The sequence below is a fragment of the Oncorhynchus mykiss genome, chromosome 9 (assembly GCF_057628025.1).
Source record: "Oncorhynchus mykiss isolate SJ-2025 chromosome 9, ASM5762802v1, whole genome shotgun sequence".
NCBI lineage: Eukaryota > Metazoa > Chordata > Actinopteri > Salmoniformes > Salmonidae > Oncorhynchus > Oncorhynchus mykiss.
Window position 1 is genome coordinate 39,528,940 of NC_143030.1, and position 24,378 is coordinate 39,553,317.

General features: G+C 41.5%; 1 protein-coding gene across 1 annotated transcript; it reads left to right on the forward strand.

The window, feature by feature from the left end:
- The first annotated feature begins 2,781 nt into the window (after positions 1 to 2,781).
- LOC110533011 (macrophage colony-stimulating factor 1-like) lies at positions 2,782 to 21,514 on the forward strand. Its single transcript, XM_090185792.1, has 7 exons — positions 2,782 to 3,035; positions 5,556 to 5,663; positions 5,988 to 6,050; positions 6,434 to 6,604; positions 6,771 to 6,951; positions 7,184 to 7,335; positions 21,374 to 21,514. Exons 1-7 carry the CDS (start codon positions 2,994 to 2,996, stop codon positions 21,512 to 21,514), a joined length of 858 nt encoding a protein of 285 aa, XP_090041918.1. The 5' UTR covers positions 2,782 to 2,993.
- The last annotated feature ends 2,864 nt before the right edge of the window (positions 21,515 to 24,378 follow it).

Here is a 24,378-nt window from a genome sequence, read left to right on the forward strand (position 1 = left end):
AAACCATATTCCATCTCATCAATTCCCACAGTGGCATCATAAGGACTTGAACAGGAACTGTATGTAACCAATGGAACAGATACAATGCATCTACAAAACCAATCAGATTTGAACAGCGGGCTGCAAAGATGTAGTGGCCAGTCCATGGTCAGTGCAGCTTTAACACACCTGATTAAACAATCCATGGCCTAGATTATAGACCTTGATTATTTGAATCAGATGTAGTGGCCGGAACAAAAGCTGGCACACACAATGGCCCGTTCTTGGACCTGGATCGGTCACCCAGAGTTAAAGCAGAGTGCTAAAGATTCTGCATGATCTCTTCCATTTGTAAATTATATAGCATGAACTTGAGTCATTACTGGAGTGTCTCCATGTGTTCATACATTTTGCTCTATTTTTGAAGATGAGCCAAGTTGAATTTATAAAGGAATCCATAGATATCTCAGAGGAGATGATGCTTTATAACTGTTAGTAAAGAGGCCTAAAGGAGCTGTACGTTGAAATCCAAGGAGAGTAAAGCTCTCAAGAGACCAAGACCAAAAGTTTAGATGATGAACAACAGTGCCATTGGCAGACACAGCAGCTCCATTGGATTGTGTTAGAGATGAATGAGTTATCCTCTCTTTGTGACCAGAGTGTTTTTTTTAAAAGGCAATAACCTTTGAGTTCACTTCGTAGCTCTTATTTTTCTGAAGAATATGTCATTAAATGTTCAATGTCTCAGATACAGGAAAGCAGGAGACCAAAAGGAAGCAACAGCACTAAGCTCTAGTTGAAAGATAACTAACATGCCCATAGGTGGCACGAAGGGCACGTGTCCTCTCAGATTTGTCATGTTTTTACATTTTTTAGATGTTAAATAAATTCCTAAACAAACATTTTAAACCGCAGTATTTTGTGGAGGGGCCAGACTGATTGTACCAGGCAAAAATAACTTCCACTTCCCCTAATCTAGCTAGTAAGTGGTTCCTTCAAAGGTGCACCACAAAGTAAAGATATACTAACCAGGAAGCTAGATACTCTAGTGCGTGCAGGCAGTATAGTTAGTGGAGGAGGAGAGAGATTGTAGAGTGACAAACACAGCATTTTATTTTATTTTAGCTGCCGGTGATGGGCAGGACTCGTAGGAGGTGTGTTTGTAAATTAATTTGATCAAGGTATGTAAATCATATTATTTTTTATATATTTTTTTGTATTTTACCACCTCTCCTCTCCAACGGGCTCAGGAGGTGAAGCCAAACCACGCTTCTTAACACCTGTCTCCTGAAGCTGGAAGCCAGCCGCACCAATGTGTCGGAGGAAACACTGCTCAACTAACGAATGCAGTCAGCCTGCAGACACCCGGCCTGACACAAGGAGTCGCTAGAGTGCAGTGAGCCAAGTATAGCCCCCTCGGGCAAACCCTCCCCTAACCCGGACGACGTTGGGCCAATTGAGTGCCGCCCTATGGGACTCCCAATCACTGCCGGTTGTTATACACTGCAATGCAGTGTTAGACTGCTGCGCCACTTGGGAGACCTATTGATTCCTTATTGATGTTTTGTTGTTTCTCTGTAGTACTAGCCACCTAACAATTTTATAAAGTTGGCTTTAGCTAGCCAGCTAGATAGGTTCCCAATCTCCCAACCTCATAACTAGCTGCTAATCCATTTCAGGCTATCAATCAAATTAAAGTAGCTTGTCTAACTATCTTAGCTGGCATGCCTGCTGGCAACGTTGCTAGATTTTAGAAAAGCAAGAAATTACAAAATGTACTGAATGAGACTCATTCCTTTCAATCTCTTTACACAGATTTTAACAGATATGCAGAGAAGCATATTTGATTTATTTAAAAAAAAAAGAAACACCAGTCAGGAGGAAACAGACAGCTCAAGAGGTATGATTGGATATGCAGAAAAATACTTGGTTTAAATGTAATCTGTGACCTTATGATCATTTCATAATATTTGTGAATGAATGATGATGCCATGATATGTTGCTGTATTGATGGTGTGTGTTATGATCCCATGCACTGTGTTTTAATGTGGATGCAATATCCTCGGCATGTTAGTGCAGTATATTGATATGTGTGATTTACAACAGTCAGAATGACACCCTGATTAAAATGACAATGGATCAGGTAAAGAGGTATGTTTATTCAAGAAAAAAAATGCAGGAAAAAATGTAATAATTCCACGTTGGTTAAATGTATGTCATTGAAATGACATGGAAACAATATTGATTCAACCAGTGTGTGCCCAGTGGGTTAAACGTTTTGGCTCAACCCAAAACTCAAAGAAATGCAAACTGGCATTCTTAATGGTAAATACATCTGAAATGGATCGTAAAAAACACCATGTTTCAGTCAATGTACTTTCACCAGGATTTACTTTATTTTCTCTGCCACTTACTTTGGCATGTTAACATCTATACTGGGAGAGCTGAAACGTTAAAGAGAATTTCCAATGTCCAGGAATTTACTATCAAATATATGGCACAATGTGTGGAACATCTGTAAGGCAATATCGCCATACTCTACCTGTGTATCTGTGAAGCACTGCGTCTGAGTGTAGTTGCACAGTGGTTCCAAACGTTTATTCTGTGCAGGGAACCAATACCACCTAAAAGCTTTTAGTTATCTAGAAAGCTAGACCAATAATTTGTCTCAGGTCATGACCCACCAGTGGTTATTGGAAAACACCAAGCTGAGATACGGGGCATAGTTTCCTTTGGACCATATGAGAAAGAGCAGAAGGAGGGAGGTCTTAAAATAGTTTCTGAGTTACAGCTAAGGCAGGCAGTCACACTGTGAGCTGTAGACCTTTCGGAGGGGAGTAAAACCACAACACTCCATGCCGGGAGAACCTCGGCTCCATCCATGTCAGCTTCTCTTTGGTGCATGCCTTACTAGAGGGATTGATCAGGACTAGAAGAGGAGAGACTCATCATCTATCTGCGCCAATGCTCCTGACAGAGGAGTCTGGTCTTTTCTATTTTCATAGTTGAGCCAGATGACCCTTCACGTGTCAGCCCACATTCAGTGCAAAACCAAGGTAAGAGATGCAGTTACTTCTCCAGGAAACAATGCTCTTGTGAAGGAAATCTGTTGTCAAAACTGCCTTTGACATTGACGGTATTCTGTTTAATTCGTCTACAGTTAAAATTAAAATAAAACAATTAAATAATCTACAGTATGCCCCTCATCTTCACTTTTTTTGTTGTTGTAACATTTAACAATTTCAAAGATTTTACTGAGTTACAGTTCACATAAGGAAATTTAAATAAATAAATTAGGCTCTAATCTATGGGAATACAGATATGCATCAGTTGGTCATAGATACCTTAAAAAAAAGGTAGGAGTGTTGATCAGAAAACCAGTGACCACCATTTGCCTCATGCAGCGTGACACATCTCCTTCGCATAGAGGTGATCAGGATGTTGGTTGTGGCCTGTGGAATGTTGTCCCACTCCTCTTCAATGGCTGTGCGATGTTGCTGGATATTGGCGGGAACTGGAACACACTGGTGTTCCAGAGCAATGCTCGTTCCAGAGCATCCCAAAAATGCTCAATGGGTGACATGTCTACTGACTATGCAGGCCATGGAAGAACTGGGACATTTTCAGCTCCAGGAATTGTTGACAGATCCTTGTGACATGGGGCCATGCATTATCATTCTGAAACATGAGTAGATGGCAGTGGATGAATGGCACAACAATGGGCCTCAGGATCTTGTCACGGTATCTCTGTGCATTCAAATTGCCATTAATGAAATGCAATTGTTTTTGTTCTCCGTAGCTTATGCCTGCCCATAACATAACCCCACCGCCACCATGGGGAACTCTGTTCACAACATGCACCTCAGCAAACAGCTCGCCCACATGACGCCATACACATGGTCTTCGGTTTGAGGCCAGTTGGACGTACTGCCAAATTATCCAAAAAACAACATTGGAGGTGGCTTATGGCAGAGAAATTAACATTAAATTCTCTGGCAACAGCTCTGGTGGACATTCCTGCAGTCAGCATGCCAATTGTACTCTCCCTTAAACCTTTAGACATCTGTGCCATTGTGTTGTGTGACAAACTGCACATTTTACAGTGACAAAATGCACCTGTGTAATGATCCTGCTGTTTAATCAGCTTCTTGATATGCCACACCTGTCAGTTGGATGGATTGTCTTGGCAAATGAGAAATGCTCACTAACAGGGATGTAAACAAATTTGTGCAAAACATTTCAGAGAAATAAGGTTTTTGTGCATTTGGAAAATTTCTGGGATATTTTATTTCAGCTCATAAAACATGGGACCAACACTTTACATGTTGCATTTATATTTTTTCTCAGTGTAGTTTGGCTTTTCAGGCTGTACATTTTCAGATTTGTCTCCAATGGGTTTAAAATTCAAAGATCAAACACGGCATGGATGGTTAACTTCACATCATATGACTATAATGTACAATACTGCATGAATGTGAATCATCTGTATGGAAGCTCATTGATTTCTATTTTGGATTATTACAGAATTCCCCTCAACTAAAGGCCCATCTCATACAATAGGAAAACAAAAACCTGAGTCCAATTTTTTAAATCAAACCCAGGAGATGGGAAGATGCAGAAACAAAGAGAAAACATTCTGTCTCATAGGATACTGAGAACAGTGCAGGAAAGGTCTATTCAATGATCCACTGTGCAACAAAAACAAAATATGGGTTCAATATTAAAGACTCCTAGAAACAAAGTCCATTACGAACTAGGAAATGTTATGTTTTATATATTATTTAAAGCTAGATTCCGCAGTTGAAACAATTACAAAGCGCACACCATGCCTCTGTTTTGGTAAAAAGTTGAGGGACGGTGCTGGAGAAATGTAACCACTCTCAAATTCATAGACAGAGCTATGGATACCAGGACTGACCATACATGATATAACAATTATAGTTGTGCCATGTTTTGACACTACAGTGTTTACATTTACGTTGTATAAAAAAAGGGGGGGAGCTTATTTTAGGTTCTGATGGGGTATGACACTTGAACTAAACTCATGAGGCATTTGTAAGTTATATTTTTAAAGAATCAATAGGTATATACAGGTAACTGCCTAAATAAAGTCTTAATAGGGCGTTGGGCTCCCAGAACAGCTTCATTGCGCATAGATTGCCTGGAACTCCATTGGAGGGACGCAACACAATTCTTCCACAAGAAATTCCATAATTTGATGTTTTGTTGATGATGGTGTAAAAAAGCTGTCTCAGTCATCGCTCCAGAGACCCCTCTTTCAAAGTCACTGAGATCTCTTCTTCATCTCTTCTTCTAGCCATGGTAGCCAAAATATTTGCTGAAATAACTCAGGAACCACACCTGTGTGGAACCATCTGCTTTCAATATGCTTTGTATCCCTCATTTACTCTATACTTTATTTTGGCAGTTATCATTATCAGTCAAAAAATGTATGTAGCAACAAAGGATTCTAGCTTTAACCTACAACATATTTTTTTAATTCAAAGATGTCAACACATTTTTTACTCTCTTATTTTTCTGTTCACAAAGCTAATACGTTTCACCACTGGTTTCAGGTGTGTCTGTGTGTGATAGTGTTCCTGAGTCTCTCCTTGACCATGGGAGACCCTGGTCCGTGCAGACACTCCATCACCAGAGATCACCTGCTGATCATAAGACGCCTGGTGAGTAGTACAGCTGGAACGAACAATAGAAAAAAACATGAACACATTAAAGTTGTATATAACTATTGTAATATCAAAATAATTATACATAACCAAGAGTGATTTATTGGTGAGATTTCCAGAAATACATTTTTGATCAAAGTGGAAAAAACTGTGGGGAGTATATCACTGTAAGAAGCATATTAAACTCATGGCTAGAACCATTAGGCATTCATTGGGATTGTTGAATGTACAGCATATTCCTGTCATGAATACAAAATATCGAAGTTAATATATATTTAATTAATGACTTCTGACAGATATTTTGGTTTCTGTTTTAAATAGATAGATAACCAGTTGCAGAGTGGATGCTCAATAACCTACACATTCATTGAGCGGAGAAGTTTGGTAAGGTCATTTTTATGCGTCATGTGTAGTGAAAACATGGGACATCATAGGCAAATTCACAAAGAACATTAGTTTATGCTTTAAAAAAAAAAAGTTTTTGTTTTTTACTTTAAGAAAAAATAAATGATACGAAAGGTTATTTGAGAATAGTACCAAAAAGTATCCAATGTCCACCACATAATTTATCCTAAAAGGACTGTAAAAATAAGCATTACCTATTAGCATTATGGCTAGGTTAATCTCACCCACCAGCCGGCTCTATGCGGTAGCAATTGCACGTGGGGATGAGGTTATGGCTAGGCTAGAAAAAGTCACTGATATCAAACATACTTCGTATCATAACTAACATGAATATTGACTGCTCTTCTTCCATTCCCTGACAGAGTAAATGTTGTTATGTGAAAGCTGCCCTGCCCTGGATCTTGGAGCTCCTGACCAGCCACTTTAGATACACCCAAGGCTCAGACAACCACAGCTACGTAATGTCTCTGACCTGTCTCATCCACAACATCTACTCTCAGAGATGTGTACCACAGATCAACGAGGAGCTAGAGGTGAGGGCCGTTTGATGCAGAAGATATCTCTTGAATAACAGCCTAAGTCGGGTGTTTTAAAGAGGATTTAAGGAACTTAATACTAAGCTCATAAAACTATTGTATTGATTGGACATGCATCCCATGTACATTTTTACCAACATTCCTCTCTGACTCTACTGACCAGGATGACCCAGTGAGCTTTGGGATGTCATTCAGCAGCTCCCCATCAGAGGCCCTGGGGCGGGTCCAGGATGTCCTGTCTGAGTACTGGGAGCTGGTGACCACCAGTGACTCCCCGGTAGACTGGAGCTGTGAGAGGGAGTACAGAGACACAGTCCTCCCTATAGCTTTCTCTCTGACTACAGGTGGGCAACTTCCTCAAGGTTCTTTACAGGGTCCCTGGCGAAGGCATAAAACAGGGAATTTCATTATTATAGAATATAATAATACAGTATGGTAATTTAGCAAAGTAGCTTACAGATTCAGACCCACTGTCCTCGGTTGTTGTATGCTTGAACTAGCCGAGCGATCTGATTATCTTAACCTTACTTGTCCATATTATAACTCGGCTGTTATGACCTGTCTCGTCATCCACAGTCAGCAGTTTTTGGGACTCAGAGAAAGCCCCTCAGACTGGTCTAGATGGAGCCCAAGTTGGAGACCTTAAGTTTGATTTCATGGTCATAACGCCATCAGTCTGTGGAGGAATGATGTTCATATTCACTCTCTATTGCCTCGTCAAACACAAGGTAATAATACATACTTACAAGTTACATATACATTGGATTTTAGTCATTTAACAGACGCTCTTATCCAGAGCTACTTGCAGGAGTGAGTGCATACATTTTCATACTGGTCCCATTGGGAATTGAACCTGCGCATTACAAGCACCATGCTCTACCAACTCAGCCACACTGGACCACGTGTGAGTTGAAGTTAGCCTTTTACTGCTGTGGGCTAAATCAGGGTCACAGAGTGTTTCTTGGTAGTCTTAAACACATCTACTTTGAAGCTAAAGTATACACCTCACACACATTCTTATGGTCTTAAGAAAAGAAGACACCTGTATCATGTCAGATAGAGAGTTGAAATTGATTCAATTTTGAGTTTGCATCCCCATATTACACTTTATGTAGATCACAAAAGACTGAAATATAACTCACCCATTTGACCTATGTCATTTGACCTAAACATCAGATTTTCGGCATAGAAAAATATATAATGTTTATATAATGTTTATTAATGTTTATTAATTAATTCATATTCATAACATTCCACCCATGTGATTTGGTCATTTGACTGCAGGAATTAATAAACAGCATTGAAGACCCCTGCTGCGTTTAAATCGAGTATCACAGTAATAAAAAATAAAAAGCAATTGACACATTTGTTTATTTGTGTGATTTTGTTCCACCACAGATGTTCCACAGTACTTATCATCACACATCACAAGTGTACCAAAACTCAAGGTAAAGTGTTACACAGTATCTAGAGTAATCGAAACAATGCAAGATGATGACAAACAACACATATATGTGACTTCTAATTCAAAGTTTTACTTGTTACTTATAGTTTGCATACAGATATTCAGGACATTGAGATGCAGGTGCAGTAAAGTGAGTATTATGTTCAGTCTATCTATCATCTGTCAGTCTGTCCATGTACAGTATCTGCTGAATACTGAATACTCCTCTTCTCTGTCAGAACACCATAAAATACAGATTGCTACAGATGGAGGAGCACATCTGGAGATGAGGATTTACATGAAGCACTCATCTCTGATACGCACAGTCCAAGAGTGTTACACATTCCATAGACAGTCTTTTTCTGGCCTGCAGGCACCATAAGCAATATCAATGGATTTGAATGGACCTTCTCTTTTTGAGAAGGCTATGCAAGTAGGCTATTCAAGTAGGGAATAGTGTGTACAGTGCATACAGTGCATTCAGAAAGTATTCAGACCCCTTGACTTATTCCACATTTTTATGTTACAGCCTTATTCTAAAATGTATTAAAATATTTTTTCCCCTCATCAATCTACACACAATACATCATGACGACAAAGCGAACACAGGTTTTTAGACATTTCTTACTTGCATTATTATTCAGACTCTTTCATATGAGTCACGAAAATTAGCTCAGGTGCATCCTGTTCCCATTGATAATCCTTGAGATGTTTCTACAACTTGATTGGAGTCCACCTGTGGTAAATTCAATCATATCCAACCGGATATGATTTGGAAAAGCAAACACCTGTCTATATAACGTCCCACAGTTGACAGTGCATGTCAGAGCAAAAACTAAGCCATGAGGTCAAAGGAATTGTCCGTAGAGCTCTGAGACAGGATTGTGTCGAGGCACAGATCTGGGGAAGGGCACCAAAAAATGTCTGCAGCATTGAAGTTCCTAAAGAACACAGTCGCCTCCATCATTATTAAATAGAAGAAGTTTGGAACCAACAAGACTCCTTCTATAGCTGGCCGCCAGGGGGTAAATTGAGTAATCGGGGGAGAAGAGCCTTGGTCAGGGAGGTGACCAAGAACCTGATGGTCACTCTGACTGAGCTCCAGAGTTCCTCTGTGGAGATGGGAGAACCTTCCAGAAGGACAACCATCTCTGCAGCAGTCCACCAATCAGGCCTTTATGGTAGCCTGACGGAAGCAACTCTTCAGTAAAAGGCACATGAAACAAGATTCTCTGGTCTGATGAAACCAAGATTGAACTCTTTGACCTGAATGCCAAGCGTCAGGTCTGGAGGAAATCCAGCACCATCCCTACGATAAAGCATGGTGGTGGCAGCATCATGCTGTGGGGATGTTTTTCAGTGTCGGGGACTGGGAGACTAGTCAGAATTGAGGCAAAGATGAACATAGAAAAGTACAGAGAGATTCTTGATGACAACCTTCCAATAGGAAAATTACCCTGATCACACAGCCAAGACAACGCAGGAGTGGTTTCGGGACAAGTCTCTGAATGTCCTTGAGTGGCCCTGCCAGAGCCTGGACTTGAACCCGATTGAATAAGTCTGCAGAGACCTGAAAATAGCTGTGCAGCGACAGTACCTGTCCAACCTGATAGAGCTTGAAAAGATCTGCAGAGAAGAATGGGAGAAACTCCCCAAATGCAGGTGTGCCATGCTTGTAGCATCATAGCCAAGAAGAGTAAAGGCTGTAATCGCTGCCAAAGGTGCTTCAACAAAGTACTAAGTAAAGGGTCTGAATACTTCATAATATTATTTATTTTTATTTTTAATATATTAAATACATTTTTTTTTTCAATGCTTTGTCATTATGGGGTATTGTGTGTAGATTGATGCAGAGGGAAAAAAATGTAATCCATTTTAGAATAAGGCTGTAACGTAACAAAATGTGGAAAAAGCCAATGTGTCTGAATACTTTCCGAATGCACTGCATATTATGGACATATACATACAGTAGTTGAAGTCGAAAGTTTACATACACCTTAGCCAAAAACATTTAAACTCAGTTTTCACAATTCCTGACATGTTATCCTAGTAAAATTTCCCTCTCTTAGGTCAGTTAGGATCACCACTTTATTTTAAGAATGGGAAATGTCAGAATAATAGTAGAGAGAATTATTTATTTCAGCTTTTATTTCTTTCATCACATTCCCAGTGGGTCAGAAGTTTACATACAAATACTCAATTAGTATTTGGTAGCATTTCCTTTAAATAGTTAACTTGGGTCAAACATTTTGGCTAGCCTTCCACAAGCTTCCCACAATAAGTTGGGTGAATTTTGGCCCATTCTTCCTGACAGAGCTGGTGTAACTGAGTCAGGTTTGTAGGCTTCCTTGCTCGCACATGCTTTTTCAGTTCTGTCCACAAGTTTTCTATAGGATTGTGGTCAGGGCTTTGTGATGGCCACTTCAATACCTTGATTTTGATGTCCTTAAGCCATTTTGCAACAACTTTGGAAATATGCTTTGGGTCATTGTCCATTTGGAAGACCCATTTGCGACCAAGCTTTAACTTCCTGACTGATGTCTTGAGATGTTGCTTCAATATATCCACATAATTTTCCTACCTCATGATGCCATCTATTTTGTGAAGTGCACCAGTCCCTCCTGCAGCAAGGCACCCCCACAACATGATGCTGCCACCCCCGTGCTTCATGGATGGGATGGTGTTCTTCGGCTTGCAAGCGTCCCCCTTTTCCCTCCAAACATAACGATGGTCATTATGGCCAAACAGTTATATTTTTGTTTCATCAGACCAGAGGACATTTCTCCAAAAAGTACGATCTTTGTCCCCATGTGCAGTTGCAAACCGTAGTCTGGCTTTTTATGGCGGTTTTGGAGCAGTGACTTCTTCCTTGCTGAGCGGCCTTTCAGGTTATGTCGATATAGGACTTGTTTTACTGTGGATATAGATACTTTTGTACCTGTTTCCTCCAGCATCTTCACAGGGTCCTTTGCTGTTCTTCTGGGATTGATTTGCACTTTTCGCACCAATGTACGTTCATCTCTAGGAGACAGAACGTGTCTCCTTCCTGAGAGGTTAGACGGCTGCGTAGTTCCATGGTGTTTATACTTGTGTACTATTGTTTGTACAGATGAACGTGGTACCTTCAGGCATTTGGAAATTGATCCCAAAGATGAACTAGACATGAGGTCTACAAATTTTTTGGAGGTCTTGGCTGATTTCTTCTGATTTTCCCATGATGTCAAACAAAGTGGCACTGAGTTTGAAGGTATGCCTTGAAATACATCCACAGGTACACCTCCAATTGACTCAAATTATGTCAATTAGCCTATCAGAACCTTCTAAAGCCATGACATAATTTTCTGGAATTTTCCATGCTGTTTAAAGGCACAGTCAACTTAGAATATGTAAACTTCTGACCCACTGGAATTGAGATACAGTGAATTATAAGGGAAATAATCTGTCTGTAAACAATTGTTGGAAAAATTACTTGCGTCATGCACAAAGTAGATGTCCTAACCGACTTGCCAAAACTATAGTTTGTTAACAAGACATTTGTGGAGTGGTTGAAAAACGAGTTTTAATGACTCCAATCTAAGTGTATGTAAACTTCCGACTTTAACTGTATATATTGTTTAGACACACCTACTCATTCAAGGGTATTTCTTTATTTTTACTATTTTCTACATTGTATAAATAATAATGAAGACTTTAAAACTATGAAAAAACACACATGGAATAATGTGGTAACCGTAAAAGTTTTAAACAAATCAAAACATATTATATATTTGAGATTCTTTAAAGTAGCCACCCCTTGATTATATTCTTTGCACACTCTTGGTATTCTCTGTGGACCAGCTTCACCTGGAATGTTTTTCCAGCAGTCTTGACGGAGTTCCCACATTTGCTGAGCTCTTATTGGTAGCTTTTCCTTCGCTCTGTGGCCCATCTCATCCCAAACCATCTCAGTTGAATTGAGGTCTGGTGATTGTGGAGGCCAGGTCATCTGATGCAGCACTCCCTTACACAGCCTGGAGATGTTTTGGGTCATTGTCCTGTTGAAAAACAAATGAAAATAACCAAACACCGTCACACCTCCTCCATGCTTCACGGTTGGAATTACACATGTAGAGATCATCCGTTCACCTACTCTGCGTTTCACAAACACAGCGGTTGAAACCAACATTTTGCAATTTAGACTCATCAGACCCAAGGACAGATTTCCACCGGTCTAATGTCCATTGCTCGTGTTTCTTGACCCAAGCAAGTCTCTTTTTCTTATTGGTGTCCTTTAGTCGTGTTTTCTTTGCAGCAATTTGCCATGAAGGCCTGATTCACGCAGCCTCCTCTAAACAGTTGATGTTGAGATGTGTCTGTTACTTGAACTCTGTGAAGCATTTATTAGGGATGCAATCTGAGGTGCAGTTAACTAATGAACAGTGGGTCTTCCTTTCCTGTGGTGGTCCTCACGGGAGCCAGTTTCATCATAGCGCTTGATGGTTTTTGAGAGTGCACTTGAAGAAACTTTAAAAGTTCTTGAAATGTTCCACATTGACTGATCTTCATGTCTTAAAGAACTGATGGACTGTCATTTGTCTTTGCATATTTGAGCTGTTCATGCCAACATATAGACATGGTATTTTACCAAATAGGGCTATATTCTGTATACCACCCCTACCTTTTCACAACACAACTGATTGGCTAACACACAATAAGAAAATTAACTTTTAACAAGGCACACCTGTTAATTGAAATGCATTCCAGGTGACTACCCCATGAAGGATGTTGAGAGAATGCCAAGAGTGTGTAAAGCTGTCATCAAGGCATTGGGTGGCTACTTAGAAAAATCTCAAATATAAAATGTATTTTGATTTGTTTAACACTTTTTTGATTACTAGATTATTCAATATGTGTTATTTCATAGTTTTGATGTCTTCACTATTATTCTACAATGTCGAAAAACATAAAAAATAAAGAAAAACCCTTGAATGAGTTGGAGTCCAAACGTTTGACTGGTACTGTAGATGTGGTACTGGCCTGGAAACTCACTGAGTCCTTTATACACAGTTGCATAGCACATGAGTAGCTCTTCCTTGAAGCATGGCGGAGCATGGCATGCAACCGTTACAACTTTTCTGATGAGGTCAAGCTACACACAGGCCTCTCTGCCTAGTAGTGGTGTGTCAGTTGCATCTGTAACATAGAATTAAAGATGGGCTTGTTTATGAGTGCACTTGCAATGTCATGATGCCCTTTGGTTTAATTCGGGTGCCTCCATAGGCTATGAGTACAGTCTCAGTCTCTCACTTTGAATTGCTTGGGCAATTTGTCTTCTATTGCTTGTTGGGAACACATTAGCTTCAGTTCCTGTGTCTAACTTAAAGTTGACCGTCTGTATCCCTTATACACAAGTTTGTGTGCCAGCCAGCATCTTATTTGTGTGCTTGTATCACTGCATTTATGTAACAATATTTTGGTTGCTACATGATTCCATATCTGTTATTTCATAGTTTTGATGTCTTCACTATTATTCTACAATGTAGAAATTAGTAAAAACAAGGAAAACCCTTGAATGAGTAGATGTGTCGAAACTTTTGACTGGCACTATATATATATATATATATATATATATATATATATAGATATATATACACTGTCTATATAACTTGACATAAAACCCATATTTTCTAATAATGTCTATGGTGATTGATGTGCCTTTGTCCACTACATAAAAAAAACGATTTGTTGTTTCAAATCAATTAAATAAATCTAGTTAGACTGGTACAAAAGTTTAATTGGGGTTTGTACCATTATATTGCTTCCAGTTTTTTGATTGTGGGGGGATTGATGTCAGGTCATCCAGAATGTTGCGAACTTGCTTCAAAACAGCCAATCAACGAGCTCATTGACACTTTAAAAGCCATTTCATAGCCACTAAATCCTTTTTCTCTCACCACTTTATGTTACCTATTTAAAAATGTTTAAGCCTAGCCAAGGGCAGGCTTAGTGATTTGGAGGCCCCAATTTGAATGATAGCGTTCACATAGGAACTCACTTGGTGAAGGCCACATGACTGAAAATGAACAAATTCAATAACCAATATCTCTGTCACTAACTAATACAGTTCTGGGTGGTAACTCTACACTTCACTTGAAAAGGCTAGGCACACTGGGAAATATGTAAATTAGGTTTTACACCATACAGTTTAAAACAACACCCCAAAACAAGTTACTGTAACACTACAGGTGTTACCTTCCTTACACTGACAAAGTGTAACAACTCAACCATAAACCAGTGTTAATTTAACACTGAAAAGTGTGGACCCATATAGGCACTGGATCAGTGTTAAATGTAACACTCTTAGTGCTGATTCAACACTGGAGAATTTGCTGTATAACTGAAAAGACTTGAAATGCCCTTCACTCGTAAAGGTCTTTGCATCCCCTCATAGAACACGGTTGGGCAATCATTTTGACTTGAGAGCAACATCAGGATTTCGGAAGAACGACCAATTCTTATATAAAAGTTTTTCGTTGTATGACCTTTTTAAACATTCTAGCACAGATATAAACTGCAACCAAGTTTCTATTTTCATAAGGCTAATTCGAAAATATGTCAAATGACTTGAACATGGGAAAGGTGTGACAATTTCAATTTGCATCAAAAAGTTTGTGAAATGCCTCAAAAAGGTAGGCTAATGGAAAGTTAGGAAAGATCAAATCAAATTTCAAATCAAATGTATTCATAAAGCCCTTCTTACATCAGCTGATATCTCAAAGTGCTGTACAGAAACCCAGCCTAAAACCTCAAACAGCAAGCAATGCAGGTGTAGAAGCACGGTGGCTAGGAAAAACTCCCTAGAAAGGCCAGAACCTAGGAAGAAAACTAGAGAGGAACCAGGCTATGAGGGGTGGCCAGTCCTCTTCTGGCTGTGCTGGGTAGAGATTATAACAGAACATGGCCAAGATGTTCAAATGTTCATAGGTGACCAGCAAGGTCAAATAATAATCACAGTGGATGTTGAGGGTGCAACAGGTCAGCACCTCAGGACTAAATGTAATTTTGCAACATAGCCGATCATTCAGAGTATCTCTATCGCTCCTGCTGTCTCTAGAGAGTTGAAAACAGCAGTTTTGGGACAGGTAGCAAGTCCGGTGAACAGGTCAGGATTCCATAGCCGCAGGCAGAACAGTTGAAACTGGAGCAGCAGCACAGCCAGGTGGACTGGGGACAGCAAGGAGTCATCAGGCCAGATAGTCCTGAGGCATGGTCCTAGGTCTCAGGTCCTCCAAGAGAGAAAGAAAAGAAAGAAAGAAAGAAAGAGTTAGAGAGAGCATACTTAAATGCACACAGGACACCGGATAAGACAGGAGAAATACTCCAGATATAACAGACTGACCCTAGCCCCCCGAAAAATAAACTACTGCAGCATAAATACTGGAAGCTGAGACAGGAGTTGTTGGGAGACACTGTGGCCCCATCCGACGATACCCCCGGACAGGGCCAAACAGGCAGGATATAACCCCACACACACAGCCCCCTCACCACTAGAGGGATATCTTCAACCACCAACTTCCCATCTTGAGACAAGGCAGAGTATAGCCCACAAAGATCTCCGCCACAGCACAACCAAAGGGGGTGCCAACCCAGACAGGAAGATCACGTCAGTGACTCAACCCACTTAAGTGACGCACCCCTCCTAGGGACGGCATGGAAGAGCACCAGTAAGCCAGTGACTCAGCCCCTGTAATAGGGTTAGAGGCAGAGAATCCCAGTGGAGAGAGGGGGACCGGCCTGGCAGAGACAGCAAGGTCGGTTCGTTGCTCCAGAGCCTTTACGTTCACCTTCACACTCCTGGGCCAGACTACACTCAATCATAGGACCTACTGAAGAGATGAGTCTTCAATAAAGACTGAAAGGTTGAGACTGAGTCTGCGTCTCTCACATGGGTAGGCAGACCATTCCATAAAAATGGAGCTCTATAGGAGAAAGCCTCAGTTAACAATTGTGTGTAGAAAAAAATATATGCATTGTTTTCAATGGCAGGCATTCACACCATTGTTTTCAATGGCAGACATTACACACCTTTCAGACCTAGACCGTAGCAAACAGTTTCAAAACGTGTTGCAATGGAAACCATTTACTCCACGAGTTTCTATTAGGCAAATTCAGGTAGGTCCCTCCCGATTTCGTTCTGTTTGCTCCTGTTTGGTTTGTTTGGTTCCCAGTGGATTTATGCTTAAAGGTTCCACGGAACAATAGACTGTTAGCCAGCACTTTTCGTAGATCAGTGGTTCCCAACTTCAGCTTTTGAATACCCCCAATAGTACACATTCTTATAGTAGCCCCGGACAAGCACACCTGATTCAACTTGTCAGATAATCATCAGCCCTCAATGAGTTGAATCAGGTGTTTTTTACCCGGTGCCACAACAAAAATGTGCTCTGTTTGGGGTACTTAAAGACTGGAGTTGTGAGCCACTGGCGTAGACAATTGGCTTGCAGGCTGGCAGTGCTGTTGGCCTACTGGCTGTGCTGTTGTGCTACTGGCACTAGTTTCCCCCGAACACTTTTTCAAGAAGACAAATACGTTTTATTTCTCCATTGCCTGCTGCTTACATGCCCCACTAAAACATGGTTGAGTGCATTTCACACACTATCATAGAAAAGTCTTCTGTTCTGTACTATAATGCAGTGCCCCCCCCCCCCCCCCCCGGGGACCAGGACCGAATTTGGGAAACCCTACTATAATGTGTGGTACAAGTGTATAACATATTGTCAGTGCGCATGCCATGGTATGAGTTTTGTGATGTGTCAATAATCTCTCCATTCCTGCTCCGTTATGAGAAGTGGGAAAGCATTCCTATAATTTGTTATGGCACTGCTGTGTGTTAGAGATTTAAAGCAGCTGTTAAAGATGAAAAGAAGAGCCTTTGACAGTCCCAATATGATTTAGTTCAAATATGTGGAAATTGGTCCCAGAATAAGAGAAGTATTGTCTGGAGAGCCGCCCACCCTCTGAGTGAGCGCTTTAAGGGGAAGCATGAAGGAGAAGGCAGAATAGCAACATGGGGCTGGTTTTGATTTCTGCAAACAATGAGCTGGTAGAAATCTAATTAAATGTGACAGGCAATTAAGTGTTTTTTTATTTCTATATGACTCTACTAAACACTGTTTAATTGCATTACCCTGGTTGGTCAGGCTTAAAGCATGTAATTATGTTTCATACTTTAAGATCCAAACGTTTTTTGTCTCTGATTATCCATCATCGCATATCTGGTGAATCCATTATTATCAATGTGCACACGTTGTAGACCTCGAGACCTCTCTGAATCATGCTGGAGATATACAACACGATGGAAATCACATATGCCGACCCGGAAAACAAGACACTGGCCGAGGTGATGAAAACTTTTGAAAACTACTGTGCACCACGCAGGAATACTGTGTTCAATGAACGGGCAGGTATTGACAAGTTTGTAACCGAACTGAGACTGAGTGCAGCTCTGAGTTCAGACACTGAGGATCTAATGCTAATGGGCAAAATTGTGTTTAGCGTCACAAATTTAGCCGGCAGCATACCACCCTGCAAACCACTGCTGGCTTGCTTTTGATGCTAACCAGGGATGGGTCTGGATGGGAGACCAGATGCTGCTGGAAGTGGTGTTGGAGGGCCAGTAGGAGGCACTCTTTCCTCTGGTCTAAAAACTATCCCAATGCCCCAGAGCAGTGATTGGGGACACTGACCTGTGTAGGGTGCCATCTTTCAGATGGGACGTTAAACGGGTGTCCTGACTCTCTGAGGTCATTAAAGATCCCATGGCACTTATCGTAAGAGTAGGGGTGTTAACCCCGGTGTCCTGGCTAAATTCCCAACCTGGCCCTCAAACCATCACGGTCACCTAATAATCCCCAGTTTACAATTGGCTCATTCATCCCCCTCCTCTCCACTGTAACTATTCCCCAGGTCGTTGCTGTAAATGAGAACATGTTCTCAGTCAACTTACCTGGTAAAATAACGGATACATAAAGATAGTGGACTAAGAGAGAAACTACTCTCCATTTCAGATTTAACCCTAGCTAAGGCCATAGATGTTTGCTGTGCAAAATAAGTTACATCAGCTCAGGCTAAAGCCAAGTCAGCTATCAATAGCACAGAGCAGTTTCTGCATGCTATGGAAAAAAAGTTCAGCCATTTTTAGCAGTCACAGGCACAGTCAGAACAAAAGCAGGCCGGGCGCGTCAGACACAGACTCAACCAGCGAGCAGCAGACAAAGACTTGAGTCCTGCATTCAATGTTGAGTGTAAAAAATGTGTGAAGAGAAATCACTTTGCAGCTGTGTGTAGGTCAGGGACAGAGGTTGCTCCCGTTGAAAGATGTCAAGGATGTGGACATGTTGTTCATAGGTGCAGTAACACAAGCACACAAATGAGATGCTGGCTGGCACACAAACTTGTGTATAAGGGATACAGATGGTCAACTTTAAGTTAGACAGGAACTGAAGCTAATGTGTTCCCAACAAGCAATAGCAGACAATAGCACCCAAATTAAATCAAAGGGCATCATGACATTGCAAGTGAACACACGGCACAAACAAGCCCATCTTTAGTTCTGTTACAGATGCAACTGACACACCACTACTAGGCAGAAAGGCCTGTGTGCAGCTTGACCTCATCAGAAAAGTTGCTACAGTTGCATGCCATGCTCCGCCATGCTTCAAGGAAGAGCTACTCACAAGTGCTATGCAACTGTGTATAAAGGACTCAGTGAGTTTCCAGGCCAGTACCACATCTACAGTAACAGTCAAATGTTTGGACTCTTAACAAGAAATTTGTGGAGTGGTTGAAAAACGATTTTTAATGACTCCAATCTAAGTGTATGTAAACTTCCGACTTCAACTGTACCTGTATATATAGTTTGGACACACCTACTCATTCAAGGGTTTTTCTTTATTTTTATGTTTTTCAACATTGTAGAATAGTAGTGAAGACATCAACACTATGAAATAACACATATGGAATAATCAAAAAGTGTCAAACAAATCAAAATATATTTTATATTTGAGATTCTTCAAAGTAGCCACCCATTGCCTTGATTACAGCTTTGCACACTCTTGGCATTCTCTCAATCAGATTCATGAGGAATGCTTTTCCAGCAGTCTTGAAGGAGTTCCCACATTTGCTGAGCAATTGTTGGCTGCTTTTTCCTTCACTATGCATTCCAACTCATCCCAAACCATCTCAATTGGGTTGAGGTCGGGTGATTGTGGAGGCCAGATCATCTGATGCAGCACTCCATCACTCTCCTTCTTGATCAAATAGCCCTTACACAGCCTGTGTGTTTTGGATCATTGTCCTGTTGAAATTCAAATGATAGTCCCACTAAGCGCAAACCAGATGGGATTGCATGTAGCTGCAGAATGCTGTTGTAGCTGTGCTGGTTAAGTGTGTCTTGAATTCTAAATAAATAACCAGCAAAGCACCCCACACCTCCTCCTCCATGCTTCTCGGTGGGAACCACACATTGAGAGATCATCTGTTCACCTACTCTGCGTCTCACAAAGACACAGTGATTGGAACTAAAAATCTCAAATCTCAACAGACCCAAGGACAGATTTCCACCGGTCTAATGTCCATTGCTCATGTTTCTTGAGACTAACACGTCTCTTCTTATTATTGGTGTCCTTTGGTAGTGGTTTCTTTGCAGCAATTCAACCATGAAGGACTGATTCACTCAGTCTCCCCTGAACAGTTGATGTTGAGATGTGTCTGTTACTTGAACTCTGTAAACCATTTATTTGAGCTGCAATTTCTGATGCTGGGAACTCTAATGAATGTATCCTCTGCAGCAGAGGTAACTATGGGTCTTCCTTTCTTGTGGTGGTCCTCATGAGAGCCAGTTTCATCATAGCACTTGAAGAAACTTTCAAAGTTCTTCAAATTTTCCACTTTGACTGACCTTAATGTCTTAAAGTAATGATGGACTGTCGTTTCTCTTTGCTTAAAAGCTGTTCTTGCCATAATATGGACTTGGTCTTTTAACAAATAGAGCTATCTTCTGTATAACACCCCTTACCCTTTCACAACATAACTAATTGGCTCAATTGCATTAAGAAGGAAAGAAATTCCACAAATGAACTTAACAAGGCACACCTGTAAATGTAAATGCATTCATGAAGCTAGTTGAGAGAATGCCAAGAATGTACAAAGCTGTCACCAAGGCAACTTTGAAGTATCTCAAATATTAAATATATTTTGATTTGTTTAACACTTTTTTTTTGGTTACTACATGATTTCCTATGTGTTATTTAATAGTTTTGATGTCTTCACTATTATTCGACAACCCTTGAATGAGTAGGTGTGTCCAAACTTTTGACTGGTACTGTACATTGATCCAGAAGTCCCTCCTGTTGTTCATGGATGTAGGAAAATCCCATAGGCTGCGCTTGACAGGCTGAAAGAGATATTGGACAATCAAGAGCAGAGGGGTGTGGTCAGCAAAGTAACAAAACCAGCAGCGTGGGTGAGCAGCCTAGCCATAAGAGGGAAAAAAAAGTATCTCGTAGGGTGTGTTTGGATATTTACGGCCCAATCAAGGTTATACAGCACCAGCACCTGTCCATTCCCACCTCAGAGGATGTGCAATGTCAAACTAGCAGGCAAGAACATCTTCACTCTCCTAGATGAGGAGGGTATATTGGCAAATCAAGCTGGATGAAGAATCAGCTGATCTCTGCACATTCAATACCCCAGAAGACAGAAAAGGTCTACAGAGGTTACTGGGTATGACACGTTTCCTATCCCAGTATATCCAAGATGAAGTCACACTCACTGCACCACTCAGAATGCTCATCAGGAAGGACATGGCATGGCAGTGGCACCCAGAACAACAAGCAGCACTGGAGAGACTGGAAAAAGACTTCCCCACTTTCGCCGCTGCTGAAATTCTTCAAGCCACAGGAAGAGATTGAAATACAAGCTGATGCATCCAAAGATGGACTTTGAGCTGTTCTGATGCAAGGTAAACAGCCTATAACCTTTACATCCAGAGCTCTGTCTGGGGCAGAACAAAATTATGCCCAGATAGAAAAATATTTCCTGGCAATCGTTTTCGCACTGAAAAGGTTTCACCAGTATGTCTACGGTATCTCATTCAAAGTTCAATCTGACCACAAACAACTTGAGGCTTCAATCACCAAGTCCATTGGAAAGGCGCCTGCCCGTTTTCAAAGGATGCAGCTTCAAATACAGAGACGTGACATTCACATCATCTACACCCCAGGTATAGACATGAATAGCAGACATGCTATCAAGGGCTGTAACCCAGATTGCCACACATGAAGTGTGACCTCAGTGACGAGAAAGACATTTATGCAGTGTCCACACATCAGCCACTGGAGGGTGCTGTTACGCAACAGCTGAGAGCAGTCACTGACACAGACAGTGAGATTCAGCTGCTGAGGAAACTGCTCGAAGATGGATAGCCAGACAAGAAGAAAAGTGCACCACTGAAAACACAACTCTACTGGCACATCAGATACTCTTTACATTGAAGATAGGCTACTCATGGTAAACAAACGTATTACCATTCCCAAAGACTAGAGCTGAGGTACTTAAGAGGCTACACATTGCACATCAGGGCAATCAATGCTCTTTAGCGCATGGCAGAGCTCTCATGTATTGGCCTCACTGATGATGTACGAATGATGGTCGAATCTTGCACTTCCTGTCAAGAAAAGCTGTCCAGCAACAAAAAAGGAACCACGCCTACCACACAAAGTGCATGAAACTTTATGGCACAAAAACATTGCCGCTGATATCTTTCAGGCCACTATCATTCCTTCTAATAGTGGACTACCACTCCAAATATCCAGAGGTGCTGAGTCTGTCAGACAAGACATCAGGTACTGTCATAGCAAAGTTTAAAGCTGTGTTTGCTAGGCATTGTACTGCAGTTGAACTGATTGCAGACATTGTACCCTTTTCAAGTGCTGAGATGGCTCAGTTTGCAAAAGAGGGGTTTCAAAAGCATTACTTCTAGTCCAAGGCTGAGAGGACCATTCAGTCAGTGAAAAACATGCTCAAGTTGACAGCACAGACAGGTGTTGACCTTCACGCAGCTTTCCTGAACCTGAGAAACAGACCTGTCAAGGGTTTGCAGTACTACCCTGCTCAGCTACTCATGGGACGTGTTCTACGCTCCAACCTAGCTACAAGTAAAGCAGCCCTTCAGCCAGTGACTACCAAAAATGTCTAGCCTGGCTTGAAACGCAGACAGCTGCCGCAGAAGACAAGCTATGAGAAAACGGCGTCACCGCTTCCTTCGTTTCGGGAGGAAGAGAGAGTGTGCATGGGGACGACAAAAGGATGGCAGCCGGCAACAGTGGTGAGAATCATAGATGAACTGAGATGGTACAATATCATCACACCCACAGGAGCATGCTACAGAAGAAACAGAAAGCATCTCAGACCTGGCAAAACAGCGAGGTACAGGGACAACGAAGAAGTCACAATCACTGACTGATTCAGGCCAGGAGGTTGAAGAGGCGACACAAAGAGACACAAATGAACACAGACAGATCCTGACAAATGACAGAGCACCAGAACCGTCTGTCATAGAGACAATCAACCAGTCAATGCACCAGAGTAGGTAGATGTACTAAACTACAAGCGAGGCTACAGGACTATGTGCTAGAGTGAGTCAGAGGTAAAGCCTGGTATTGTAAGTGAAACTAGAGCACCAGCTACCTTTGACTCTACAGCAGTATTAAAAATAATATATTATTGTAAGCTCTAGTTAAGAAGGGGATGTAATATATGGAGTTTAACAGAGTATCACTCGAGGTTGAGGGTCAAGGGATATGTAAATGAGCGGTCTTGCTGTTTGAAGTGTGCCTGTGTGCACAGTGTTAATTCATGAAGTTGAGTCTGTGACAGTAGGAGTGAAGCTTTTGGAAAAAGTGGACCCACCCTTGCCTTTTGGCTGATCCATTTGTGGATTCAGGGACAGTGAAACAGAGTTAGGTGCTATGGAATTTGTGAGTGTAACCAGAAATGGTCTTGTGATAACTGTTTTTGTTTCTGCTGGTCAAGGCACTCCGCGTTAATCGAATGGGGGCAAGACATGTAAATTGTTTTGCTCTCAAGAAAAGGGTGCCATTGAAAGGAGTGATTACTGGGTTAGCAGTAAATGTAAAAGTTGACCAACTGATGGGGAAGATTCCCAGTGTTTGTGATGCTCGTCATTTAGTGCGATGCATTCAGGGTGGCGTAATTGGTCAAACAGAAGAGTCATTGCCTTTTCTTTTGAGTTTTGATGTTTTGTTTCTTTTGAGTTTTGATTAGTCTTTGCCCGACAAAGTGATGTTAGGTTATCCTGTATAAGTTATCCTGTATGAGCTTTTGTGCAGAATGCATTACGTTGTTACAGGTGTCAAGCTTATGGGAATGTGGCAGCAGTGTGTAGGAGGGAGATTACTAGGTGTGAAGGGCATGAGAAGGGCATGAGACAAGGGAGTGTGTAGCATTGGGGAAAGTAGTGGAATGTGTTAATTGAAGGTGTGCCCATGCGAGAGAGGCAGGTTGAGGTTTCCAGGGTTACAGTAGTGCAGACGTAGAGGAAGAGGAAGACGGGTCAAAGGGAGGGATCCTATAGAGGAAGACGGGTCAAAGGGAGGGATCCTGAGAGGAGTGGAGTGAGAAGTAAACTCAGCAAAAAAAGAAACGTCTTCTCACTGTCAACTGCTTTCATTTTCAGCAAACTTAATTAACATGTGTAAATATTTGTATGAGCAAACCAAGAATCAAGTAAGACAAACTGAACATGTTCCACAGACATGTGACGAAAATAAATGGAATAATGTGTCCCTGAACAAACGGGGTGGGGGTCAAAATCAAAAGTAACAGTCAGTATCTGGTGTGGACACCAGCTGCATTAAGTACTGCAGTGCATCTCCTCGTCATGGACTGCACCAGATTTGCCAGTCCTTGCTGTGAGATGTTACCCCACTCTTCCGCCAAGGCACCTGCAAGTTCCTGGACATTTCTGGGGGGAATGGCCCTAGCCCTCACCCTCCAATCCAACAGGTCCCAGGTGTGCTCAATGGGATTGAGATCCGGGCTCTTCGCTGGCCATGGTGGAACACTGACATTCCTGTCTTGCAAGAAATCACGCACAGAACGAGCAGTATGGCTGGTGGCACTGACATGCTGGAGGGTCATGTCAGGATGAGCCTGCAGGAAGTGTACCACATGAGGGAGGAGGATGTCTTCCCTGTAATGAACAGCGTTGAGATTGCCTGCAATGACAACAAGCTCAGTCCAGTGATGTTGTGACACACCGCCCCAG